Raw genomic sequence first — 27,999 nt, forward strand, 5'->3', positions numbered from 1 at the left:
AATTATACAAATTCCCCCAAAGTAAGAAAGAAGAGATATTGGACTGTTTGAATTAATATTGGGCCAAAGGGGATTTAAAAACAAAACCCCAGGAAGATTTGGCTGGTTTAAAAGGCATGTTCAGGGCTGTGGAAAACTGTGACAAAAGAGGAGGTGGGATGGGCCCCCAAAACACAGACAGTTTGAGTATTGGGTTGTCTGGGAATGTTCTGGACCACCCCAACTTTTCTACATAAAGACAATAAAAACTGTTCCCGCTGAAACTCACAGAGCCACCAAGAACATGAATAAAACAATACATGCCAACAGTCAACAAAAGAGAACCTGGCCCCAGCAGGAAAAGACAATCAAACAGCAGTTTAAAACCAATCAGAAAGATTTCCAAAACGCTTTACACATTTTAAACTGATTTCAAGGCAATCCCGAAACCAGTTAAAAGACAATTAAAAATAGATGGACCATCCCCGAAGCTCGTTGAGGATTTAAAACATATAAAAAATAACGAGCCCGCCAAAATTTAACAAAAGAACCAGAGATTTGGCGGTCAGATAAGCCAGGCCTCAAAACAGTATAATTGCGGCCTGCTTGTTCAGTGAAACAGCATCAGTGAGTCGTTACGCAGAAATAAGGCCCAAGTTCAGTACAGGAGAGAAAGTACAGTTCAGAAAAAGATATCGTCATCACCGTACTTAGTCGGAGAATCGGAGACTTGAAGAAAGAAGAACGAAACAGAAGGAAAAGGAAATCGCGGCAACCAAAGGCCTCAAGAAACCAACAACTACCAATATTACCACCAACAGGTAATATTGGGCCACCACGACCAACGAGAAACCAACCACCGAGAATTCGAAAATCACAAACTTGCTTCCACTCTACAGGTTAGTCTGACTTACCGCTGGGTAAGATTTGACACAAAAGACCCTAAAAACTACCTAACCAAAGAAATTTGAGTACTTATCCGATAGATCCAACTACGCAGCTAACCGCATCAGCGGACAAGCCAAGGCTGAAGACCCAACACAGGTGCAGTCTTCCACCACGTCCGGGGTACGGCAGGCCCCAACCGCCACAACTAAAGAGAACCCCGAAATCGCAAACCTCTACAATCTGTCAAGAAAGTCGTTTGGTGAGCATTTCCTGGTCCTCTGGATTTCAACCTAGTTAGGATAGTGGGGTTGGGAGGGGAAGGCATTTTTGTCTATTGTAATTCTCCCTCGCATATTCCGAAGTGTTCCCCGCCCTTTTTAGAGTATAAGATTTATTGTATTGTATATTTTCCTGTCTCAAAATAAAAATCTCAATTCTTTTGACCAACTCAGGTGTCTGTTGCAATTTCATTACAACCCCCAAATAAGTCCAAAGTCTAGAACCAAAGGAGTGGGAGCGATTCGAACCGCTTAGGGAGTCAGAGGTAAAGCTGACCACACACACCACACCTTACACTTGCTCTCGAGTTCTGTTGCTGTTTCCAGATCAGAAATGCCTTGCGCTTGCGACTTATTAGCTCCTGGATCTCCTGGTCGTTCTCGTCGAACCAGTCTTGGTGTTACCTGGTCGAGTGACCGAGCGTCTCTTCACAGGTTCTGATTATGGAGGCTTTGAGTGCAGACCAGGCGCTGTGGGCACTCTGTGTCTCTGCATCACTGGGAGTCGTCAGGTTGGTTGTGAGGCACAAGCTGAATAGGGCTTTCTTAGCAGGGTCTTTGAGTGCTCCAGCGTTGATTTTCCTGCGGCATTGCTTCTGTTGCCGCCACTGTTTTGGGGCTACGTTGATGGAGATGACAGAGCGGATTAGGCAGTGGTCTGTCCAGCAGTCGTCAGCTCCTGTCATGGCGCGAGGGATGCAGACGTCCTTGCAGTCTCTCGCTCGGACGATAACGAAGTCCAGCAGGTGCCAGTGCATGGAGCGAGCGTGTTGCCATGAAGCCTTGTACTTGTCTCTCTGACAGAACAAGGTGTTGGTTATAACAAGGCCATGTTCTAAGCATTTCGTCAGGAGGAGGGTACCGTTGGAGTTGGCTTTCCCTACCCCTCTCTGCCGATCACACCTCCCCAGAAGTCTGTGTCCTTTCCAACTCTGGCGTTAAAGTTGCCAAGGAGGTTCAGCTTGTCGCCTGTTGGGACTCGGGACAGGGATTGTTCGAGGTTGGAATAGAATTCCTCTTTGGTCTTGTCTGTTGCTTCCAGTGTTGGGGCGTACACTGATGACCGTAGCGCACTGGTTCCGGGCTAGGGGGAGCCGTAGAGTCATGAGGCGTTCGTTTATTCCACAAGGGGAGTCCCTGAGACGTTCAACTAGCTCATTTTTTATGGCGAAGCCTTCCCCATGGAGGCGGCATTCTTCTTCAGGTTTGCCTTTCCAGAAGAAGGTGTAACCACCGCCTTGTTCCTTGAGCTGGCCTTCCCCTGCCCGCAGGGTCTCACTTAGGGTGGCAATGACTATGTCGAAACGTCTGAGCTCCCCGGCAACAATAGCAGTACGACATTCCGGTCTGTCACTGCTGGGGTTGTCAATGAGGGTCCTGACATTCCAGGTCCCGAACTTCATTTTAAAGGGTGGAAGATGCCTGTGCGTGAATTATTTTAACGTGGGGTGGCTGTTGCACACCAGCTACCACACGGGCTTGACAGAGCAAGGTCTTGGTCCAATGGCAAGGGGATCCAAGACGATTGGAGACCAGGCTCTGCTACATCGGCCTAGCACACACACACAAACATACTCCTACTGTCCTCCCTCCTTCCCGCAGGTCCTCTCTGCCTGGGTTTCATAGGCTGCAGTGTGGTCCTCCCAACCCCGCTGCTGGTCCACGCTGCACCACTCCTGAGCCTCGAACTCACTGCTGAGCTCATCCTCGCTCCTGGGCCTTGTCCTCGCTCCTGGGTCCCGTCCTCTCTCCTGGGCCCCGTCCTCGCCCTCGCTCCTGGGCCCCTTCCTTGCCCCTGGGCATCGTCCTCGCTCCTGGGTCCCGTCCCCGCTCCTGGCCCTTGACCTCGATCCTGGGTCCCGTCCTCGTCCCTGGGCGTCGTCCTCGCTCCTGGGTCCCGACCTGCAGAGCTTTGATCTGATCCATTGGTTGTGGGATCGATTAGCTCTATCTATGGCATGCATTTCTGATTCCACTTTTTAGCAGGTTGGCACATCATTTTCAGGTATGTCTGGTGCTGTTCTTTCATGCTCTTCTACCTTTCGCATTGTACCAGGGTTGGTCGCTTGGCTTGATGGTATTGGTAGAGTGAGGAATATGCCAGGCCATGAGCTTATAGATTCTGCTGCTGCTGATGGTCCATAGCACCTCATGGATGGCCAGTTTTGAGCTGCTAGATCTGTTCTGAATCTATCCCACTGAGCACGGTGTAGTGCCACACAACACGATGGGGGGGTGTCCTCAGTGTGAAGACGGGGCTTTGTCTCCACAAGGACAATGCCAAGTCACTCAAACCAGTACTATCCTGGACAGATTCATCTGCAGCAGCTACATTAATGAGGATGAGATCAAGTAGGTTTTTCCCTTGTGTTTGTTCTCTCACCACCTGCCAGCAGCCCAGTCTAGCAGTTATGTCCTTCAGGACTCGGCCAGCAGTGGTGCTACCGAGCCAATCTTGGTACTGTAATGATATTCAAGTCCCCCACCCAGAGTACACACTTTATCCTTGCTTCTGGTATTCAGTCAGCCGAGGGAGGGTGGTAGGTGGTAATCAGTAGGTTTCCTTAGTCATTTTTGACCTGATGCTATGAGACTTCATGGGGTCCGGAGTCAATGTTGCGAACTCCCAGGGCCACTTCCTCCCAACTGTATACCACTGTGCCAGCACCTCTGGTGGGTCTGTCCTGCCTGTGGGACAGGGATGGTAATAGAGGAGTCTGGGACATTTTTATGATGGATATGATTCGGTAAGCATAACTATGTCAGGCTTGACTAGTTGGTGGGACATCCCCAGGACATTCCAAAGTGTTCCACAGGCGAAGTACTTTTTTTCAAATGTATCAGCTGTGGCGCAGTTGGTAGCACTCTCACCTCCGAATCAGAAGGTTGTGGGTTCAGAGTCCCACTTCCAGGAACTTGAGCACATAAATCTCGGCTGACACTCCAGTGCAGTGCTGAGGGAGCCCTGCGCTGTCGGAGCTGCCTTTCAGATGAGATGTTAAACCGAGGCCCCGTCTGCTCTCTCAGGTGGACGTAAAAGATCCTACGGCACTATTTCGAAGGAGAGTAGGGGAGTTATCCCCGGTGTCCTGGGCAATATTTATCCCTCAAATCAACATAACAAAAGCAGATTATCTGGTCATTAGCACATTGCTGTTTGTGGGAGCTTGCTGTGCGCAAATTGGCTGTCGCATTTCCCACATTACAACAGTGACTACACTCCAAAAGTACTTCATTGGCTGTAAAGCGCTTTGAGACGTCCGGTGGTCATGAAAGGCGCTATATAAATGTAAGTCTTTCTTTCTTTTCTTTGTAATGTAGGCAAACTTGGCAGCCAATTTGTAACTCCCCTGCTCTTCTTTGAATAGAGATCTTTAAGGACCACCTGAACAGTTAGGGCCTTGATATAATGGGCCAGAATTTACTGTAAAAATAACGGTGAGGCTAAAGGTGTTCACTGTTATTTATGCGCAAATCACAGCAACTTCAGGTGAGTCCAGGTACGTGATTAAGTGTGAAAATCCGGAAGTCACTGTCAGAGATGCGTCGCTCCGCCCTTAGCTTTCCGAGAACATCAGCTCGCCGTCTCACTCACCATTCAAATGCATTGAACAGCATGAAGTTCCTGTACTTGGATGACAGACACGAACTAAACTCGCCGCAGAAAGTTAGGGTTTGTCCATTTAAGGCCAAGTACCCTTTTAAATGGTGTGATGAGTCTTAATTACTGCCAAACAACCCCTCTGCCACTGAAAATTAACTATTACATGTGTGGAATCGCAATCCTTAATCTTTTAGTTGTTTAAGATTTTTAGATAAAATGATTATTTATTTTTACTTTTTGTCTTTTTTTCCTCTTAATCCAATCTTTCTTTCCCTATTTCACTTTCTGTACCTGATTTGACATTGAATTCATTATCCTAACTTACACTTCCTCATTCAGACTCTGTGCTGTTCATTAACAATTCTTCAACCTGATTGGTTAAGGAAATACACAATTGCTTGCCCTGTTCACACAGGTCCCAGCTGCCCGGTAAAGGGTGCCGCGCATTTTCGATCTCCCACTTACAGCAACTTGCCCTGCAAAAGCTCATGGAAATTAAACAGGCCAGGACAAGTCTAACGAACAGCATGCCAGCTACAGTAAGTTCTGGCTCACTGTCTTATCTGTGATGACAGGACTGACAGTGTAATACTCCCACGTTACTACACTGAAGTGTCAGCCCAGATTATGTGCTCAAGTCTCTGGAGTGGGGCATGATCGTACAACCTTCTGCCTAAGAAGCCTGTGTGCTGCTGCTGAGCCAAGGCTGACACCTAATGAAGCGCATGCATGAGCAGTTAGTGTCTCTCGCTTTCAAAATATATATATAATGAAATATAAAAATAACACACATACAGACACACAAACACCTTCGGGTTCTGCTATATTTTACAATGTCTTGAGATAAGGGTGTGGAAGCCAGTTTCGCCAGAATCTGCTGGCAGTACTCCAGGATGCATTAAAGAAAAGTAAGACATGTGCAAACAAAGAGAGTCTTTATTATTGCATACAATAAGTATTTACAATTTTACCACATGCTATAATGACAGCCACTGTAGTGATGAGTGCAAAAAAGCAGCTCGTCTCACCTTTTTCTTTAGAACATAAATAAAAAGCACAAATGTTTAAGTCTGTTGGAGTGCTTTTTTCCTGCTTCTAACTCAAAAGAACAGAGGTCAATCCCAACTCCTCAGCATGTTAACACATTTTACTAGAACAAAGGTTCTCCTTCTGAAACCCTACATGTTGTTGAGGGAATAACAGGCTGGTTTTCAACATGTCTGAATGCACCTACAGTAGCACAGAACAGAGAGAGTACAACAGGTCACGGCAGGGATGGAAAATTCCACTCGTCAGCTACCCAGTAGCAAGTTAACCTTACAAACCTAGCAAGAAGTCGAAAAAATGAACTCTCTGAGCACTTTTCCCTGTATTGGACTTTTATTTTCCAGCTTATCATCTGCGCCAAAGCATGTTCTTTCTTCTGTTTTTCCTTCCCGTATCTCCCCTCTTAAGAGCAACCTCAATCGTAGTGAGAGACATAAAAACAGAACGTAGAAGCTTCTATAGGTCTGTAAAAAGAGATTCGCGAAAGTAAACGTGGGTCCTTTACAGGCAGAGACAGGAGAAATTATAATAGGGAATAAGGAAGTGGCAGAGACATTAAACAAATACTTTGTATCTGTCTTCACGGAAGACACAAAAAATATTCTGGAAGTAGTGGGCAACCAAGGGCCTAGTGAGAATGAGGAACTTAAAGAGATAATTATTAGTAAAGAAATATTACTGGAGAAATTAATGGGATTAAAAGCCGACAAATCCCCTGGACCTGATGGCCTACATCCTAGGGTTTTAAAAGAGGTGGCTACAGTGATAGTGGATGCATTGGTTTTGATCTTCCAGAATTCCCTAGATTCTAGAACGGCCCCCACGGATTGGAAGGTTGCAAATGTAAACCCGCTATTCAAGAAAGGAGGGAAGAGAGAAAACAGGGAACTATAGACCAGTTAGCCTGACGTCAATAGCAGGGAAAATGCTCGAATCTATTATTAGGGACATGGTATAAGGGCACTTAGAAAATCTTAAGAGCAACCTCAATCGTAGTGAGAGACATAAAAACATAATGTACAAGCTTCTATAGGTCTGTAAAAAGAGATTCGCGAAAGTAAACGTGGGTCCCTTACAGGCAGAGACAGGAGAAATTATAATGGGGAATAATTAATGGCAGCGTCAACACAGATTTATGAAAGGGAAATTGTGTTTGACAAATCTGTTAGAGTCTTGAGGTTGTAACTAGCAGGGTAGATAAGGGGGAACCAGTGGATGTAGTGTATTTGGCTTTCCAAAAGGCATTCGATAAGGTGCCATATGTTGTTATGCAAGATATGGGCACATGGGATTGGGGAGTAATATATTAGCATGGATAAAGGATTGGTTAACAGATAGAAAACAGAGTAGGGATAAACGGGTCATTTTCAGATTGACAGGCTGTAACTAGTGGGGTGCTGCAAGGATCAGTGCTTGGGCCTCAGCTATTTACAATCTATGTTAATGACTTAGATGAAGGGACCGAGTGCAATGTATCCAAGTTTGCTGACGATACGATGCTAGGTGGGAAAGTAAGTTGTGAGGAGGACGCAAAGAGTCCGCAAAGGGATATAAAGAGGTTAAGTGAGTGGAGAAGTGTGAAGTTATCCACTTTGGTAGGAAAAATAGAAAAGCAGAATATTTTTTAAATGGTTGGGAAATGTTGATATTTGAGAGGGACCTGGGAGTCCGTCTACACAAATTACAGAACAAACATGCAGGTAGAGCAAGCAATTAGGAAAGCAAATGGTATATTAGCCTTCATTACAAAAGGATTGGGGTATAAGAGTAATGAAGTCTTACTGCAATTATATAGGGCCTTCGTGAGACCACACCTGGTGTACTGTGTACAGTTTTGATCTCCTTACCTAGGGTATACTTGCCTTAGAGGGAGTGCAACAAAGGTTCACTAGACTGATTCCTGGGATGGGGGGATTGTCCTATGAGGAGAGATTGAGTAGACTAGGACTATATTCCTTAGAGTTTAGGAGGAGAGGTGATCTCATTGAAATGTAAAAAAATTCTTAATAGGCTTGACAGGGTGGATGTTTCCCCTGGCTGGGGAGTCTAGGACCAGGGGTCACAGTCTCAGAATAAAGAGTCGGCCATTTAGAACCGAGATAAGGAGAAATTTCTTCACTCAGAGGGTGGTGAATCTTTAGAATTCTCTACCCCAGAGGGCTGTGGAGGCTCAGTCATTGAGTATATTCAAGGCAGAGATCGCAGATTTTTGGATATTAGGCAACCAAGGGATATCGGGATTGTGCGGGAAGGTGGAGCTGAGGTAGAAGATCAGCCATGATCTGATTGAATGATGGAGCAGGCTCGAGGGGCCAAATGGACTACTTCTGCTCATGTTCCTAAGGCATTTGCCGTATCTTTCAAAGTGGGCGAGGGCGTGAAACGGGCGATATCTGATCGGCTGCCCGTTCTACATCCCGCCAGATTCTCCTTTTCATTGAAGCCAAAAATAAGTCTCTAGTGTCCCTTTATAATGCTCACACCAATATACTGTGTCAGAAGGCAAGGGTACTTTCACATAGTTTGCTACGAAACTTACCAGAAATAAATTAAAAATGATCTTGCATCATTTAAGTTTTTAAATTTGATTACGTCTTTTTTGTTTTTAAGTAGCAATGACCAGGGTGTTCCATCAATTTTCTGCTATGCTGAAATATGTACAGCCTTCCTGAATTTGCAAGATATTCTAGTTGTGACATTGTATAGATACCACTTGATATCAGATTCCCGAGTGTCACTGCCACTGTAACATTAAACACTTCAGGGGTACAATTTATTTTTTTCCCCTCAGCGATGTTTTAGTTCTAACCGTAGAAGTCATTTTCAGGGAGAATAGGCCATTCATTGAGGGTTACATGGTATTTGGTCCTTTAAGACACTCCTTAAAACCTACCTCTTTGACCAAGCTTTTGGTCATCTGTCCTAATATCTCATGTGGCACGGTGTCAAATTCTGTTTGATAAGGATCCTGTGAAGCACCTTGGGACGTTTTACTACGTTAAAGGTGTTATATAAATGCAAGTTTTTGTTGTATTGTGTGCCACTAGGGGACACTGTAGTGACAGGAAAGACTAAGCTGATTACACAGTTCCACCTACATAACCTGGCCAGCGCTCTGAGAAAAGGACAAGGGCCATGGTAAGGATGAAATAAGAAAAAGCTGAGGAGTCAGAGAGAAAAAGGGAGCGTGGTCTGTGTGAAACTTTATTTTTATTCACTTTATCTGTGCCACTGTTGCCTATTCTCAGACAGGCAGGAGATTTGATTATAGTCTTCTACAGAGCAGCAACCTACTGGCCCAGAAATTCAGGTCGGGGGCTTCCCGCGGGTGCAAGCCCCCAACCTGCACTTACCTAGCGTGCCAGCCGTTGAGCTGTGGGCCCGCGTGGGATTCTGATCCTGGGCCTCCTCCAACTGCCGGCGTGCAGTGCTTGCGTATCCCAGGGGCGCAGTTAGTTCGAAGCGTCCCCTGGGATCACGTGGGCCATGGAGAGCCAATGGTAGCAGGGAATGCCTCATTCATAAGTTTGACAGGAAGAGCTGTCAAACCTATAAATACTATAAACCCCAAAACATCACTAAAACTTCAAATAATTTTTTTTTTTTTAAATCACATTTTTAAAATAACTATAAATTACATGAAATAACTATTTTAAACAATTTAAGACAGGAAGAAAATGGCCACATGAGACTTAAACAGATTCTAGTCCACAAGTGGAGACTAGAGAAGCTGGGATTGTTCTCCTTAGAGCAGAGAAGGTTTTGGGGAGATTTGATAGAGGTGTCCAAAATTATGAGGGGTTTTGACAGAGTAAATAGGGAGAAACTGTTTCCACTGGCAGGAGGGTCAGTAACCAGAAGAGACAGATTTAAGGCAATTGACAAAAGAACCGGAGGGGAGATGAGGAGAATTGGTTTTTTTACGCAGTGCCTTGATATGATCTGGAATGCACTACCTGAAAGGGCGGTGGAAGCAGATTCAATAGTAACTTTCAAAAGGGAATTGGATAAATACTTGGGGAAACATTTGCAGGGCTGTGGGGAAAGAGCAGGGGAGTGGGACTAATTGGAGAGCTCTTTCAAAGAGCCGGCACAGGCAGGGTGGACCGAATGGCCTCCTTCGGTGCCGTACGATGCTAAGCTGACACAGAGCTCAAGCTGGGCAAGCCGAAGAGGCTCGGTGAAACATCAGAGCTGACCAATCAAATTAAAACGTTTGAAAATTACCAAGCCTCTGTGACTCTTCAACACGGTGTGGAGATGCCGGTGTTGGACTGGGGTGGACAAATGTAAGAAGTCACACAACACCAGGTTATAGTCCAACAGTTTTATTTGAAATCACAAGCTTTCGGAGCGCTGCTCCTTCGTCAGGTCAGACTTCACCTGACGAAGGAGCAGCGCTCTGAAAGCTTGTGATTTCAAATAAAACTGTTGGACTATAACCTGGTGTTGTGTGACTTCTTACAACTCTTCAACACAGCCACCCAGCTCAACATTAGCAACAGAAGAGTGGCCTATCAGAGCCAAGGTATGCCAACGCAGTGCTTAAACCTAATTAAGAAGATAAATCATGGCTGTCACTGAGCATTTTACTTGGGTTTGATCGCCAAACAGGGAAGGATGCCAATACATGGTCAGATGAATGGCAGTTAGAGATGGACCCCAAATTTGACAGTGGGTCACTTCCACCCTCGTCAGGTCTCCAAGAAGTGGATAGGCACAGTGATAGATATTTCTCTTCAGGTAAGAAATACTGCATATAGTTTTTCCAGTTTATCTTAGGGTGTGGGGAGACGCACTTTAGATTCAATTATTTAATTCCTTCGCCGTCCCCCATATTATTATTTCACTTTGAAGAGTCAAAAGGCCATCAGGTCAAGAAAAGAAAACATCTGTACAACTCGTGCTATTACCAGCACATTTTGTTTCAAAACATGTGTCAGTATCACATTACAAAGCATAAATAATGCAACTCCAGCGTTCTCTTAACATTTGTTCTCTTTGTAATCCTCAACAAGGCTATAAGGACACAACATTTTGTTTTAAGCTTGGCTGGGGCTTCTCCAGGCCAGGCCAAGCCAGACCAGCTTCAGTGAGCAATTTTTTAACTGGAAGATGGAAAACAAGCTGCTACACAAGGGGCCTCACTTTAGAGTTTGATGGAAAAGGAGCTCCCACAGGAACATCCATGTTCTGCCTGTGGATTGTGGATCACTTGAAATGAGCTCCGGATCAGTTCCTCACTGTAGTCCACCGTCCCTCTGTTCAGGTACACCAGGCTGTCAGAGTCAATGACAATGCAAACTCCATCCTGTTCAAAGACCCTAATTTGTAAAGACAACCGTACAATTAACATGCCTGAGTGTAAAATTAATATACAGGAAACTTTGTAATATCCGGCACCGACGGGACCGAGCTGTTGCCGATCTATCAAAACTGCCGGACATACAAAGTTAATGTTGAAGCATACGGAGGTTTTCATCTCCGTATCTGACAACAAACACTGTTGCTTAGCAACAGCTTCTAAACAGTCAGCTGCAGCTGCAAGCGTCTCTAGCTGAAGCTGTTGCTATAGCTACAGACCTTGCAGTGCCTGACTGGGGAAAAAAAGCAACGAGAACTAAAAAAACTTATAGAAAACGGCTCTTGATTTTTGCCGTTAGATCGAGTATTTCGGACATATAACCTCCGGATAAACCAAAGTTTCCTGTATATATATATTTTTTTTAAAGATATTTCATGCCACACTAATTTATAATTATTCAATCCATGCTGGAATTAAATTAACAGTCATGAGCTCTCCTGCAGTACGTCATGTCCTTTTTGGGCGTTCAGGCTCTCTTATTGGGCAACTGGGCTACAACCCAGAGTGCATCATTTGCACTGCAATGTGCCTTTTAGATTAAGCAACATTTAGACAGAGTCGCTGTAGCATCGAGCTGAGCGAGTGTGTCCCGGACTCCTCCAAACCTCAATGCTGTAAACGGAATTGCGTTTGGCAGCTCCCATTTTGAATTTACTACAATTGAAAGCAGCTCTTTTTGTAACGTGTGCTTTACCTGCTGCTAGCCACAAGACTATGAAGCATGACAGGAGCACAAGCCTACTTGTATTGGTTTGTAACAATAGTGCACAATTCTGGTGCAGCACACACCCTGGCTGGACCAAGATCGTGATTTGAATATAAATGTGGGGGCAGTTCCAGATTTCAAAGTCTGGGGGCAGATGGGAAGGTGAGAGAAAGTGCGCTCAGATGTTCAGGAGAAGAGTCTGATGTTGGTAATGAAGGATTGAAATTGGCACACTGAACCGATTTTGAATCTGGATGGCAATCTCTCATTAAACTCAATGAGCTTTAGCCTTCTTTAAAAGGTTAAGATTCAGAGCTTTGCCAAATGCCAAGTGAAATCCCAATCCCGATGGCGGGGGAGTCCAGAACCAGGGGGTCACAGACTAAAGATAAGGGGTAAACCATTTAGGACAGAGATGAGGAGGAATTTCTTCACCCAGAGAGTGGTGAGCCTGTGGAATTCGCTACCACAGAATGCAGTTGAGGCCAATTCATTAAATATATTCAAGAAGGAGTTAGATATATTTCTTAAGGCTAAAGGGATCAAGGGATATGGGGAGAAAGCAGGGACAGGGTACTGAGTTTGGATGATCAGCCATGATCTCATTAAATGGGCCGAGGTCGAGGGGCCGAATGGCCTACTCCTGTTCCTATCTTCTATGTTTCTAAAGGTATATCCAGGGATAGTCCTCATACACAAACATAGTTCCTTTCTCAAAAGAATCCCAATGGGTTTGTGAGAAATTACTTGCTGATTCTAAAAATCACACTGGCTGCCTCTAATGTCTTCTGTCCTCTTTAGATGAGGGCTGACAGGGTCCCATCAAATATTTTATGCATGACTGATATTCAACTTACTTTGGGAGATCAGGAGAACCTGAGTGCACAACCATCACCTGCTTCACAATCATGTGATTTTGAAAATAATGTCCCTCACCATTAAGGAAGCATACTTTCCAAATGGAAAATGTTAACGATAGATAGTAAAATTAAGTTCCCAGACTAGCAGTGTGGCATCCACATACCACACCACAGAATGGCAGACCATAAGCTGGCATCTCAGTTCCTCCATTGGGATCTGTGCAGTGCCTCCCATAGGGAAGATTATAACTAAATGAGAAAGGTGAACTCGGATTTCTAAATCAGAAAGGTGAGCAGATCAGATAGCGTGAGCAGGCCAAAGCCTATTCTGGAGGCTGCACCTACGCGTGTGATATTGGGTGAACTTTACCATTGAGCAAAAAAGCCTGAAACACCAGTGAACAGAACTCACTCAGATAATGTTTTTTTACCTGTCATCTGGTTCTATTGTTTTATCCAGTGTGAATTTGTACTGGAATCCTGAGCAGCCACCTCCTTCAACTTGTACCCTCAGGAACTCATCCTTATCCAAAATCTTCTGTAGGCGCTGTAACACAGATATATTTAAATGGACTTAAAAATGTTACAATTTATTTATAAGCTTCATAAAAGTTGCTATGAATACAGTGAGCTGGTTAGAACATCTCCAGGCCATGAAATTTCTTGATAATTGACTACAGATTATATCACATCACAGTGTAGGAAATTGCTTTTGCTGCGGGTTAGATCACTGCCTGGGACCAGGGCTAGAATCCACCGCAGACTAATGAAAAGAAAGCCACCGCCTCCTCTTTCCCCATGAAGGTTAATGAGTTTGGGAGAGGTCTCAACCAAACATAAGACACAGCACAAAGCTGCTCATAATTCTGTACTAATTGGTAAACTCACGCAGAGATGCTACAAGCATGAAACATTACACTGGTTAGGAGAGAGATGTTAGTCTAAAATCTGATTTCCCTCACTAATTTAGCAAACATCATAGTTAGGAACTCCTTATTGGTATCCCCTACATCTCCTATTAGTATATTCCACACTTCCTATGTCATTTGTAACTAACAGTGGTAACAACCGAACAGGCTCAAGTAAACCTCACCATCTTACTCGCTTTACCTTAACACAGCTGTCACTGATGGACACAGTGTCCTGGGATGCACCGGATTTTGATTCAGTTTCTTGGCCAGCTGAGAAGCACCTTCTAGTTACTCGAGAAGCTAGCAATTCCCGGTGGGCCACAATGCGAGTTGTCCTGGCCAATAACACAGGCTGGCTCTGCAAACAAATGGACAAGCACGGCACCCTGTTAAAAATATAAAAATGAAAAATATGTCAGTGGGCAGCAAAGTGAGCAAACGGAGGGGCAGCATGACCTGGCTTGTGCACGGGAGTGAATCGGGGGGGGGAAACTACAATGCTCAAGTCTACTAAAGAGCCCAGTAAGTCAAATTCCACCATGTGTCGGTCCCAATTAGGAGAAGCCAATCCAAATGCTTGTCAACACGGATACTAGCACTCAGGACAACACGGATACTAGCACTCAGGACAACACGGATACTAGCACTCAGGACAACACGGATACTAGCACTCAGGACAACACGGATACTAGCACTCAGGACAACACGGATACTAGCACTCAGGACAACACGGATACTAGCACTCAGGACAACACGGATACTAGCACTCAGGACAACACGGATACTAGCACTCAGGACAACACGGATACTAGCACTCAGGACAGTGTCAGAGCTGCTTTTCTGAGATTGGGGCATGGCACATTGTAGGGACAGAGGAAGAAGCTACACTCTCCATCTAACCGAAACGCTATCTGATCTGGCAGTGCTTCATGCCTACTGGATGCTGAAAGTGGAAAGTGTTCTGCTCATGATTACTAACAAGCACTAAAAGTGACAATGTGAATTCAGACCGATTTGAAAATCTTATCAATTGCTTAAACACTGACAACCATGAGAAATGAGAGATGGCCCTGAATTCGCCTGTCATTAATCCCAGGATACATCAGCAACCTATCTGCACATATTCAATCTGCTCCCACACCTTTAGACTCTGAAAGCGACACATCCTCTGATTAGATCAGCATTCCAGGATTAAGGAATTGATAGCTGCGTGGGATCAGTGGATAAAGTGTTTATTCCATCTGAGAGTTTGACCTTGATGCCTTGCTCATTTTAACATGCAAGTCAGGGGTGAAAGAAAGACTTGCATTTATAATGGCCCAAAATTTGCAGTTGGAGGCTTCATGCGGGCGGATGCCTCCAGCGTGTAAAAAACCTACGAATTTACCTGGTGGTCCGGGAGGTACGGAGACTCGCACTCCTGGGCCTCTCCGGGTACAGGGGCACAGGCAGTTCACAAGCGCCCCTGGGATCACGTGGGCCGGCCCAACCAATAAAAGAAGGGAATCCCTATTCATACTTATGGGAGTTCCATACAAATGAATCCCCCCCGCACCCCCCAAGTATGAATGGGGATCACTTAGAAAATACACAAACACATGAAATAAAAAAATTAAATCACATATTTAAAATTAATTAAAATGCCATTTACTTAAATATTTTAAACAAAATGTTAATTATTTGAAAAATACATTTATGTTTTAACAGAGCTAAAAATAAACTTACCTTATTGGATTGGGTTTTTAAAGTATAAATGAATGATAAAATTCTTTTTTTCTATTTTTTTTAAAACTCTTATGCTGGTAAAAGCAGCCTTACACCTGCTTTTACCAGGCGTCAGAATTTCACGGGCATTCACTGGGCAGAAGTTGGGCAAATAGCGCAACTCTCCACCCGCAGCGGCCCTTCCCCCGGGGATGCGGAGGATCGGTCAAGAGAATTCTTGACAGGTCGCAAGTTCCGGGTTTTCATGCATGCGCTTTGCATGCCTAAACCCGGAACTTGCGCGGCCCCTACAGGCGCGGACACACCCTTGGGGGTCGCAAATTACAGCCCATAGTGTCTTTCAAAGCACTTTGCAGCCAAACAAGCATTTTCAATGTGCAGTCACTATTGTTTTGTAGACACTGCAGTCAATTTATCTGAGGAAGGATGTTCTTGCCATGGAGGGAGTGCAGCGAAGATTCACCAAACTGATAACTGGGATGGCAGGAATGACGTATGAGGAGAGATTGGGTCGATTGGGCTTATACTCGCTGGAGTTTAGAAGAATGAGAGGGGACCTCATTGAAACTTATAAAATTCTAACAGGACTGGACAGACTAGATGCAGGATGTTCCCGATGGCGGGGGAGTCCAGAACCAGGAGTCACAGTCCAAGGATAAGGGGTAAGCCATTTAAGATAGAGATGAGGAGGAATTTCTTCACCCAGAGAGTGGTGAACCTGTGGAATTCTCTACCACAGAAGGCCGTTGAGGCCAATTCATTAAGTGTATTCAAGAAGGAGTTGGACATATTTCTTAAGACTAAAGGGATCAAGGGATATGGGGAGAAGGCAGGGACAGGGTACTGAATTTGGATGATCAGCCATGATCTCATTGAATGGTGGAGCAGGCTCGAGGGGCCGAATGGCCTACTCCTGCTCCTATCTTCTATGTTTCTATGTAATTTGCAGCCAGGTGCAACAAACAGCAATGAGATCATCACAGAAATTTACTGCACAGGAGGCCATTCAGCCCATCGTGTCCATGCCGGCTGACAAAGAGCGATCCAGCCTAATCCCACTTTCCAGCCCTTGGTCAGTAGCCTTATAGGTTACGACACTTCAGGTGCATATCCAAGTACTTTTTAAATGCGGTGAGAGTTTCTGCCTCTACCACCCTTTCAGGCAGTGAGTTCCAGACCCCCACCACCCTCTGGGTGAAAAGTTCTCAACTCCCCTCTAAACCTTTCACCAATTACTTTAAATCTATGCCCCCCCTGGTTAATTGACCTCTTTGCTAAGGGAAATAGGACCTTCCTATCCACTCTATCTAGGCCCCTCATAATTTTATACATCTCACTTAAATCTCCCCATATCCTCCTCTGTTCTAAAGAAAACAACCCCAGCCTATCCGATCTTTTCTCGTGGCTAAAATTCTCCAGTCCTGGCAACATCCTGGTAAAACTTCACTGTACCCTCTCTAGTGCAATCACATCTCTCCTGTAATGTAGTGACCAGAACTGTGCGCAGCACTCTAGCTGTGGCCTAGCTAGTGTTTTATACAGTTCAAGCACAGCCTCCCTGCTCTTATATTCTGTGCCTCAGCTAATAAAGGAAAGTATCCCGAATGCCTTCTTAACCACCTTATCTACCTGTCCTGTTACCTTCAGGGATCTGTGGACATGCACTCCAAGGTGTCTCTGTTCCTCAACACTCCTCAGTATCCTACCATTTATTGTGTATTCCCTTGCCTTATCTCACACCTCTCTGGATTGAATTCCATTTGTCACTTTTCTACCCACCTGACCAGTCCATTGATATCTTCCTACAATCTACAGCTTTCATTCTCACTATTAACCACACGGTCAATTTTTATGTCAACTGCAAATTCTTAATCATGCCCCCTACATTGAAGTCTAAAGCACCATGAAAAATACCATGAAAAGGGACTTAGTACTGAGCCCTGCGGAACCCCACTGGAAACATCCTTCCAGTCACAAAAACACCCGTCGACCATTACCCTTTGCTTCCTGCCACTGAGCCAATTAATCTGATTTGCGGTGTAGTTTGAAAGATAAATGTTGGCCAGGATATGAAGAAAATTCCCCTGCTCTTTTTCAAATAGTGCCATAGAATATTTTATATCCACCTGAAGAAGCAGGTGGGGTTTCATCTGAAAGACAATGTAGCACTGTTTCATACTACACTGAAGTAACAGGGTAGATTATGGTGAAATACAATTAGGCAAAAGGGTCCCGCAGGCTAGAAGAACCTGTGCTATACAACCAGCCTATATCAGGGACGTGATTAATTTACAATCACTCCCTGTCTATTAAAAAGTTCCTTTAACGTGACTCTTTTCAAGATCAATTTGTGATGTAGCTTAATCCCTTGGGGTTACCCTAAAACAGGAAAGTTAAAATGAAACTGATTAACAGGTATTTACTAGATCCCCTAGGAAACCTTATGGATTCAGAACAAAAAGTACTGCAAGTTCCAGGCTTGGACTCAGGCCCTTTACAATGTACGGATCCTCAGATTTTACACACATGCAATGAGTTAGGGGGTGGGGGAGTGATTGCTAAACAGAATCATTAGGGAGCAAAAAATGGGCAAGAAATAACCAACTTTGAAAATTAAAAACTAAGGCCTCTGAAGCGCCAAGAGTTATTCTGTTCCCCTTTAACACAGTGCCCTACGAGGGTCACTCAGTTGCTTTGTGTTTCACTATCAGCACTGTTCAGTACATTCTGTTTTGTGTTTTATAGTACACAGCAATATTTCAAACTCCCAAAAAGCAAAGCGTAACTGAAACCTGAAGGTAAATCCAGAAACATATGGCTCAAATCTGAAACATGTAACTTACAACCAACATCACTAAGACAAATTATCTGGTCATTATCTCATTGCTGTTTGCGGGAGCTTGCTGTGTGCAAATTGGCTGCCGCATTTCCATTACAACAGTAACTGCACCTCAAAAAGTACCTCATTGGCTGTAAAGCACTTTGAGACATCCCAAGGTTGTGAAAGGCGCTATATAAATGCAAGTTCTTTCTTTTTTTACGTTTAATTTCTGTGCCCCTTCCTACCCATCCTTTGGTAATTGGAAATAAAGATTATGCTGCATTGCAGTCTGAATCTTGAACCAAACAAAATGTGTTGATATACAGAATTTTGCTGCTTTAACAATGTAATTAATTGTGTAGTCAGTCATATGTTAATAACCCCAAATTAAAATCTCCCATATAACGAGTTAGAAAAGTAGTCAGCAAAACTAGTAGGGAGCAGAAACAAAGGCCAACAGTAAAGAGGGTCAACGTGCAGAAAAATATTAAACAGGCAAAGTTGAAGGCACTTTATCTAAATGCATGTAGCATTCGCAACAAGGTGGATGAATTAATGGCACTAATAGAAGTAATTGCCATTACAGAGACATGGTTGCAGGATAACCAAAGCTGGGAACTGAATGTTCCAGGGTGTTCAACATTAATGTTCCAGGGTGTTCAACATTTAGGAAGGACAGACAAAAAGGAAAAGGAGGTGGCGTAGCGCTGTTAATAAGGGATGAGATCGGTACGGTAGAGATAAAAGATCTTGGCTCGGCAGATCGTGATGTAGAACTGGAATCAGTTTGGGTGGAGCTAAGAAACAGCAAAGGGTGGAAAACATTGGTGGGAGTTGTGTACAGGCCACCAAACATTAGTGGTAATTAGGGCACAGTATCAATCAAGAGATTAGAAGTGCATGTAACAAGGGCAATACGGTAATCATGGGGGACTTTAATCTACATATTGACTGGGCAAATCAAATTACCACTAATGGTGTGGAGGACGAATTCTTGGAATGCATGCGAGATGGTTTCCTGGATCAGTATGTGGAGGAACCAACCAGTGAACAGGCTATTCTGGATCTGGTACTGTGTAATGAGAAAGGGCTAATCAATAATCTTGTGGTAAAGGGGCTTTTAGGAACAAGTGACCATAATATGGATGAATTTTACATTAAGTTTTAGAGTGGTGTAGTCCAATCTGAAACTAAGGTCTTCAATCTAAACAGAGGAAACTACAAGGATATGAGGGACAAGTTGGCCATGGTAGATTGGGAGACTACACTAAAAGGTATGAAGGTGGACATACAATGGCTAATATTCAAGGAAATAATGCATAATTTGCAACAAACATATATTCCTCTAAAGCATGAAAACCCAAATAGAAAAGTGATCCAACCATAGCTAACAAAATAAATTAAATCTAGTATTAAGTCAAAGGAGGAAGCTTATAAAGTTGCCAGAAAAAGCGGTCAGCCTGAGGATTGGGATCTTTTTAGAAATCAGCAAAGGGGGACCAAGAAATTGATAAAGAAAGGGAAAATGGAATATGAGCACAAACTAGCGAAAAATATAAAAACGGATTGTAAAAGCTTCTATAGGTATGTGAAAAGGAAAAGACTGGTGAAGGTAAATGTAGGTCCCTTACAGTCAGAGATGGGAGAATTTATAATGGGGAATGAGGAAATGGCAGAGAAATTATATAAATACTTTGTTTCTGCCTTCATGGAGGAAGACACAAAAAACCTCCCAGAAATACGAGAAAACCAAGGGTGTGGTGAGAATGAGGAACTTAAAGAAATAGTAAAAAAGACAGTACTAACAAAATTAATGGGACTAAAAGTCGATAAATCCCAAGGACCGGATGACCGACATCTTAGGGTTTTGAAAGGGGTGGCCATTGGGATAGTGGACGCATTGGTTGTCATCTTCCAAAATTCTACAGATTCTGAAACGGTTCCTGCAGATTGGAGGATAGCAAATGTAACCCCACTATTTAAGAAAGGAGGGAGAGAGAAAACAGGGAACTAAAGATATGTTAGCCTCACATCAGTAACATAGAAACATAGGAGATAGGAGCAGGAGTAGGCCATTCGGCCCCTTGAGCCTGTTCCGCCATTTAATGAGATCATGGCTGATCATCCAAGTCCCTGCTTTCTCCCCATATCCCTTGATCCTTTTAGCCTTAAGAAATATATCTAACTCCTTGTTGAATATATTTAATGAATTGGCCTCAACTGCCTTGTGTGGTAGAGAATTCCACAGGTTCACCACTCTCTGGGTGAAGAAATTCCTCCTCATCTCAGTCCTAAATGGCTTACTCCTTATCCTTAGACTGTGACCCCTGGTTCTGGACTCCCCCGCCATCGGGAACATCCTTCCTGCATCTAGTCCTGTTAGAATTTTATAAGTTTCAATGAGATCCCCTCTCATTCTTCTAAACTCTAGCGAATATAAGCCTAATCAACCCAATCTCTTCTCATACATCATTCCTGCCATCCCAGGTATCAGTCTGGTGAATCTTCGCTGCACTCTCTCCATGGCAAGAACATCCTTCCTCAGATAAGGTGACCAAAACTGCACACAATACTCAAGGTGTGGTCTCACCAAGGCCCTGTACAACTGCAGCAAGACATCCTTACTCCTGTACACGAATCCTCTCACTATGAAGGCTATAAAGGATGCAATAACTGGGCACTTAGAAACAAATAGTAAGATTGGGCAGAGTCAACATGGATTTATGAAAGGGAAATCCTGTTTAACAAACCTATTGGAGTTCTTTGAGGATGTAACTAGTGGAGTAGACAAAGGGGAACCGGTAGATGTGGTGTATTTGGATTTTCAGAAAGCCTTCGATAAGGTCCCACACAAGAGGTTGGTGAACAAAATTAGGGCACATGGAATTGGGGGTAATATACTAGCATGGATTGAGAATTGGTTAACAGACAGAAAACAAAGAGTAGGGATAAACGGGTCTTTTTCAGGGTGGCAGGCTGTGACTAGTGGAGTACCGCAAGGATCGGTGCTTGGGCCCCAGCTATTCACAATCTATATCAATGATTTGGATGAGGGGACTAAATGTAACATTTCCAAATTTGCTGATGATACAAAGCTAGGTGGCAGTGTCAGTTGCGAAGAGGCTTCAAGGGGATCTCGACAGGCTCAGTGAGTGGGCGAGAACATGGCAGATGGAATATAATGTGGATAAATGTGAAGATATCCACTTTAGTAGAAAAAACAGAAAGGCAGAGTATTTCCTAAATGGTGAAAGATTGGGGAATGCAGATGCTCAAAGGGACCTGGGTGTCCTTGTACACGAGTCACTGAAAGTGAATGTGCAGGTGCAGCAAGCCATTCGGAAGGCAAATGGTATGCTGGCCTTCATTACAAGAGGATTTGAGCACAGGAGTAAAGAAGTCTTACTCCAATTATATAGGGCCTTGGTGAGACCACACCTGGAGTACTGTGTACAATTTTAGTCTCCTTACCTAAGGAAGGATATACTTGCCATAGAGGGAGTGCAATGAAGGTTCACGAGATTGACTCCTGGGACTGTCTTTTGAGAAGAGATTGAGTAAACTAGGCCTGTATTCTCTTGAATTCAGAAGAATGAGAGGGGATCTCATTGAAGCATACAAAATTATTACAGGGCTTGATAGGGTGGATGCTGGGAGAATGTTTCCCTTGGCTGGGGAGTCTAGAACCAGGGGCCACAGCCTCAGGATAAAGGGTAGGCCATTTAGGACTGAGATGGAGGAGAAATTTCTTCACATAGAGGGTGGTGAATCTTTGGAATTCTCTACCCCAGAGGGCTGTGGAGGCTCAGCCGTTGGATATATTCAAAACAGAAGTCGATAGATTTCTGACTAGTAAGGGCATCAAGTGATATGGCGATAGGGCCGGTGAATGGAATTGAGGCAGAAGATCAGCCATGATTTCATTGAATGGCAGAGCAGGCTCGAATGGCCTACTCCTGCTCCTATTTCTTATGTTATGTTCTTATGTTATTCATATATCATGCATCTGTGGCGTTTACTTTGAAATATTCTTTCTATATTAAGCAATTGCCTCCTAGGTTATTACAACTGCAAAACAAAGAGCACCATTGTTACAAGAGATCTTTTTATCCTCTACTTCATTTCCCTCCTCTATACCAAAGAGCTACTCTGAATTAGGTACTGGGTGCATCCTATGGCAGCTGGACCCAAGCACTGATTTCCAGCAGAGTCTGTGTAGATGTAACCTACATCACGAGAGTTACTCTAGATAGGAGAGCAGACATGCTGGGTCTTCAGCAGCAGGAACTACTTTCTACAAGGTAGAAGAATGTAAGTTTGTTGACAGTACATAGATGAAAATAGTCTTCCTTCTTCCCTGTTAAACTATATTCTCATTTATAAACCCATTGACACTTATCCCATTAATGATGTAGTAGAACTTTTATATGAGCCCCAATGCTGCTCCTTCTTCAGATCAATGACCTGCTCCGCCCCGTCTACTCGTTTGCTGATGATTCCATTCTATATTCAGTTACTTCCTCCAGAATGCTCTCGTGTGACCATCCGGTCCTCTAATAGTTGAAATCAACAGCACGTGCCCAAAGTGGTTGGCCCAAGAAATTGGGTTTTGGGCCTCGTCTTAATAATTGCGGCGAGCTGCCTAGGGCTGTTGTGTCTCCAGAGGCAGCTCGCCGCTCCCTATGGGACCGATTTGGGCCGCCTGCCTCGCTGGCAGCGATAATTAAGTAAGTGAGGAGGGGAAGGAGGAGAACGGTAGGAGGTGATCGCAGGCTGGCAGCCGTGCTGTGGAGCTGGGGTGGGGGTTAAAATCGCCTGCCCCTCCCCGGCACCACATAAATGTAACTTAAAAAAAATTGACTGGCTTTTTTTTTTCCTGTGGCCATCAGCGGTCCCTACAAAGACCACTGGCTAGACCGCTGTAGAACTGGAGAAACTAGTTGGAACGTGCATATTTAAATTGGGCCAATGCTGGTCGCTAGGGATGCCTAAAAACAGTGAGGACCAATATCACAGTGGCTGTGCCAACAGCTCAGATTGGTCCCAGGATCTGATGCCCAGATATTGGTATACATTGCTGGCGTTTTATGGCCAGGAAACAGGTGCACACATATCAATTGCACCCCCACTACATCTCCATGTCCTGCAATAGAGCAATGAAAATCTTGTTTCTTCCAGTTAAAGTTCAGACAGTTTTTGCAAATCTCACATGTGCAACCAACAGCTGCGAGCTTCTCATCATTGACGGCTCCATCCTTAGTCCTTTTTATCGGCTCAAAGGGCTGAATGGCCTACTCCTGCTCCTATTTCTTACAGTCTTGGCCTCAGTGTCTCTGCTCATCTTAAATAGAACTCTCACATCTCCACTGCTAAAATGGCTGATTGCCCCTTTACTGGCATTATTTTTTCCTTCAACAACTCTTATTAAAAAGCTAAATTTGCCCAAGACTTGAGCATTTAGTCAATTCTAATTGTTCCCTCATACTCCTAATAAAGAAATACTTACATTCATATAGCGCCTTTCATGACCTCAGGACGTCCCAAAGCGCTTTACAGCCAATTAAATACTTTTGAAGTGTAGTCACTATTGTAATGTAGGAAATATTATTGTCAGGATACCAGAAAAAAACAGAATGTATGTTGATCCCACTAGCCTCTGGCCACTGTCAATCTCTCAATTTTAAAATCAACATTACTCAGTGCTTCTTTGAACTTTCCTCTCTTTTCCTTCTAAACTCCAAATAAGCCAACCTGCGCACTTTTCTTGCTACCTAATTTGAGTGCTGAAATCTAGACTCGATCTTCTAATTATTGTTTTCTCCTTGGATGTGGATGACACCTGCATGGCGTGTAGGCCAGACCAGGCAGGGGTCGGGCATTAGTGAACCAATTGGATTTCTAGACAATCTGGCAGCGTTCATGGTCATTTCTGATGCTAGGCCACAAATGAGCAGATTTACTGAATTCAATGTCACAATTTGCTGTTGTGGTGGGATTTGAACTCACGATCTCTGTATCACAATCGCTGGGCTACGGCGAGCCTTACTCGAACTCAATTTCCCCAAGAGCTCAAAACTGTAGAACTGTTTATCTCCCATTCTGTCCTCCCACAATGTTAAGGATTTTAAAACCCAAGTTTGGCGTCTGTTAGTCATCGTCCCCTCTTAATTTACACTTCCTTTCTCCTTGGTAGTGTTCTGCACTATGGGCATTTGCCCTTTACCTCAGATTCTCAGCTTTAAAAAAAAGTGCTGACTAATAATAGGTGGCAGAAATACTGGAGTTTCAAACATTAACCTTTAGCTTAGTGAAAATACACTCAAATACAAATCCATGATTAGCAGGTTCACAGTGCAATGCCCTACAGCTTTTTGTACTCAAAGTATTAAGAGTTTACATTTCTGCACTCATTTTTTTTTTAAACATAGTCTTCAGATTTCTTATAGATCACTGTACTACATTCCACTCTCTCTCTGTGGAACAGTCCCAGTTGAAGGCTATTTTTTTGTTGACTGCTGGGTTAGCATTGAGTTAAGCAGTGTAAGAAAGTGGCACAGCGGTCAGCCAAGAATTGAATTAGATGGAATGCAGTAAGAATGGAATTCTACACACTCACCAGCCCACACAGAGATACAATAGTGCACTTAAGTTGCAATGTGGTTTCATTTTCCACTTTACAACAATGCTAAAGTTATGGAGCCGAGTACAGACCTCCACTGAAGGAGGAACTCTCATACTGTTTGAGTTTTGACAGTGCATGGGAGTATAACCAGTGTGACGTCAAATCTGCTTTAAACAGTGCTCAAGTAGTCCTTTGGATCTCCTGAGAACTTATCTGAAGTCAATTTAAATTTAAATGTTAACTGTGTGTACTCTTTCGGTTTGGGTGCTTCAACTAATAAACTGTAACTAATAAAACTTTAAATGAACCTTAACAACTTAAATTAAAATTATGTTGGCCAGGGTGATGATGCACTCCAGTCCCCGCGGCGCCCACCGGTCGCGGAAGGCCTCGAGCGTGCCGGCGGACACCGCGTGCTCCATCTCCAGGGCCACCCGGGCGCGAACGTGGCTGCGAAAGAGAGGCAGGCAGTCGGGCCGAACGACCCCCTCAACCGCTCGCTGCCTGGACCAGTTAATGGCTACTTTGGCCAGGCCCAGGAGCAGTCCCACGAGGAGGTCCTCTGATCTGCCCACTCCCCTCCGCACTGGGTGACCAAAGATCAGGAGCATGGGACTGAACATTAACTGTGTGTACTCTTTTGGTGGGTACTTTAAACAAATTTGACTGTAAATTAAACAAACTTCCAATGAAACTTAAACAAATCAAATTAAAATTGTGTTGGCCGGGTTGATGCACTCCAGTCCCCGCGGCGCCCACCGGTCGCGGAAATACTCAAGCGTGCCGGCGGACACCGCATGCTCCATCTCCAGGGCCACCCGGGCGCGAACGTGGCCGCAGAAGAGAGGCAGGCAGTCGGGCCGAATGACCCCCTCAACCGCTCGCTGCCTGGACCAGTTAATGGCTACTTTGGCCAGGCCCAGGAGCAGTCCCACGAGGAGGTCCTCTGATCTGCCCACTCCCCTCCGCACTGGGTGACCAAAGATCAGGAGCGTGGGACTGAACATTAACTGTGTGTAAGGATGAATGCAAGTAAGGATTCAAGTGCAAAGCCCTCTCCTGGGCAGAACCCCAGTTGAAATCTTGCAGTATAAACAAGGTGCTGCCTGGTTGGAACAACAGTTGCAATATAAATGCACCCTAAGAGAGGAGTGTGTGTATTTTTTAATTTTCATGTAAGCATTTGGAGCTTTTAAAATATCTCTTTTTGACTCTCTGTTGTGCTGTAGATAAATAACAAAGATACAAATCTTCCAACAACTGCAATGTTGAGCAAGTGGGCAAACTGAAGTTAAAGTTCAAGTCCAGGTTCTGCATTGGCAGTGTTGAAGGCTGAGTGATAAAACAAGGCCAAATGATAAAACAAGGTCAATCATGTGAATGAGTGCCAAGGAGGTCAGTTCAATGACTGCTATTCAGAATAAGCAAAAGATATTTGGGCTGTGCCCATCCATGCGTAACCCAGCATGTTATATTTCTTCAGTGCCAGTAATATTTTGTGGCTTGCTTCAGCAGTTGGTATAGGCAGAGGCTTTGGCAACTATATGCCGATATCAATTTGTTCTCAAAAAACTCATATACTCTATTTTTAAAGTGAAGAACTTGTAGCGTTAGATCGTTTTAAAACATGACAAGAAACCCACGTTCATAGTGCAAGACTCCCCCATGTTGGTTTAAAAATGACATTTTTCACACATCTCACTTGTAAAAATAAACATGTATTAAAATGGGTTTACAATCTGCCTCACTTTTTTACATCATATATACAATTCCTAACATTTCTCAGAATGGTTTTATTTGAATGAAAAACTACTAACTACTGTCAAAGCTGTGACTTTCTGCAGCAAGCAGACACACTCAATGGTGACAGAGGTGGGCAGACAGAAGACTAGTCGCACTGGCAGTTTACATCAAGTTTGCATGCCATTGGCAATACCACAGCACTGCGACTGGTCCGCAACTATAAAATGCTTAGTGTGAAAATCATAAATTTGGTTTTAGGCTTCAATTCATATGATGTATAAAATGATTTAACCAAATAAAGCGCAAGTTCCACACTGGTTTGCTAACAAGTGCATACGGATTGGGATCTGAAATCCTGGCTCGCTTCTCTTTTACCAATGATGAAAGCTCACTGAAAACGTTAGTAACTAATGAGATAAAACAGAGAAGGGGGTGCGGGGGACTTCCATTTAAAAAAAAAGTTGGCTCTGGACTTCTAATGTCCAGTTGCCAATGTCCACAAAAAAAATATAGACATCCCAAATTGGAGCCCATTCCCAATGTCAGCTGTTATCCAAAGAACATAACCACCAGTGTTTTTATTCAGTCAGTTTGTGCAGTGCTGAGGGAGTGCTGCACTGTCGGAGGTGCCGTCTTTCGGATAAAACGTTAAACCGAGGCCCCGGCTGCCCTCTCAGGTGGACGTAAAAAGATCCCATGGCACTGTTTCGAAGAAGAGCAGGGGGGTTATCCTCAGTGTTCTGGCCAATATTTATCCCTCAACCAACAGAACAAAAACAGATTATCTGGTCATTATCACATTACTGTTGGTGGGAGCTTGCTGTGCTCAAATTGGCTGCCATGTTTCCCACATTGTAACAGTGACTACATTTCAAAACGTACTTCATTGGCTGTAAAGCGCTTTGGGGCGTCCAGTGGTCGTGACAGGCGCTATATAAATGCAAGTTTCGTTGATGTAGCTCTACCTGTCCCAGTGATGTGGGCTCATCTACAAGAGGCCTGTCTGTATGAATGTCATGATGACCGGTTTGGAGGGCGCTGATCTAACTTAACTAAAAATAACAAGCAAGTGACTATTCACAGTTACCGTTGCTCACCTCCTCCAGCAAAGCTCAACAGCAGCTGGTAACAGGGCTTTCCTCAACGCCCCGGCTGCTGTCATCTTTCCCTGGGTACAAGACGACCCCTCAAACCCCAAAACCTCTCCAAAAAAAAAGACAAACCCGACCACAGCCACCGGAAGTACCGCCTTCCCCAACAACCGCCTCTCCATTGACGCAAACGCACGCCAGCCAAAAAAAAAAGCGGCGTTTCTCATTGGGTACTGTGCACGCCCGTCACAGCCGCCGCGTGATTCCCGCCTCCTCTATAGAGGCGTCTATTGGTGCAGAAAGACAGAGGCGGGAGATGGGGTGCAAGGGACGACGGTGATTGGATTGCGCGCGGGGGG

The 27,999-nt window shown here is 44.2% G+C and overlaps 1 protein-coding gene across 4 annotated transcripts; it reads right to left on the bottom strand.

The window, feature by feature from the left end:
• Positions 1 to 5,667: 5,667 nt before the first annotated feature.
• On the bottom strand, positions 5,668 to 27,801 carry isca2 (iron-sulfur cluster assembly 2). 4 transcript variants are annotated; one of them, XM_086002709.1, is made up of 6 exons: positions 27,647 to 27,801; positions 23,691 to 23,768; positions 13,838 to 13,996; positions 13,159 to 13,274; positions 10,945 to 11,120; positions 5,668 to 6,260 (listed from the first exon to the last, which is right to left on the bottom strand). In XM_086002709.1, the coding sequence occupies exons 2-5, from the start codon at positions 23,694 to 23,696 to the stop codon at positions 10,946 to 10,948; spliced, it is 456 nt and encodes a 151-aa protein (XP_085858835.1). In that variant the 5' UTR covers positions 23,697 to 23,768; positions 27,647 to 27,801; the 3' UTR covers positions 5,668 to 6,260; position 10,945. The 4 variants fall into 4 exon arrangements, with proteins under 4 accessions (XP_085858835.1, XP_085858834.1, XP_085858833.1 ...); XM_086002708.1 differs by having other exon boundaries at positions 13,838 to 14,024; XM_086002707.1 differs by lacking the exon at positions 23,691 to 23,768 and having other exon boundaries at positions 5,668 to 6,831; positions 13,838 to 14,024.
• Positions 27,802 to 27,999: the final 198 nt, after the last annotated feature.

Source organism: Somniosus microcephalus, chromosome 12, assembly GCF_052327205.1.
Source record: "Somniosus microcephalus isolate GS21.2 chromosome 12, FLI_Smic_1.0, whole genome shotgun sequence".
NCBI classification, from domain to species: domain Eukaryota; kingdom Metazoa; phylum Chordata; class Chondrichthyes; order Squaliformes; family Somniosidae; genus Somniosus; species Somniosus microcephalus.

Excerpts from the sequence above, each read along its gene's own strand:
- isca2 (XM_086002707.1), bottom strand. The coding sequence starts at position 27,711 with ATGACAGCAGCCGGGGCGTTGAGGAAAGCCCTGTTACCAGCTGCTGTT. Across the intron at positions 14,025-27,646 it reads GTTGAGCTTTGCTGGAGGAG|GGTGCCGTGCTTGTCCATTT; the intron begins GTGAGCAACGGT and ends TATTTTTAACAG. Across the intron at positions 13,275-13,837 it reads TCAGTGACAGCTGTGTTAAG|CGCCTACAGAAGATTTTGGA; the intron begins GTAAAGCGAGTA and ends TCTGTGTTACAG.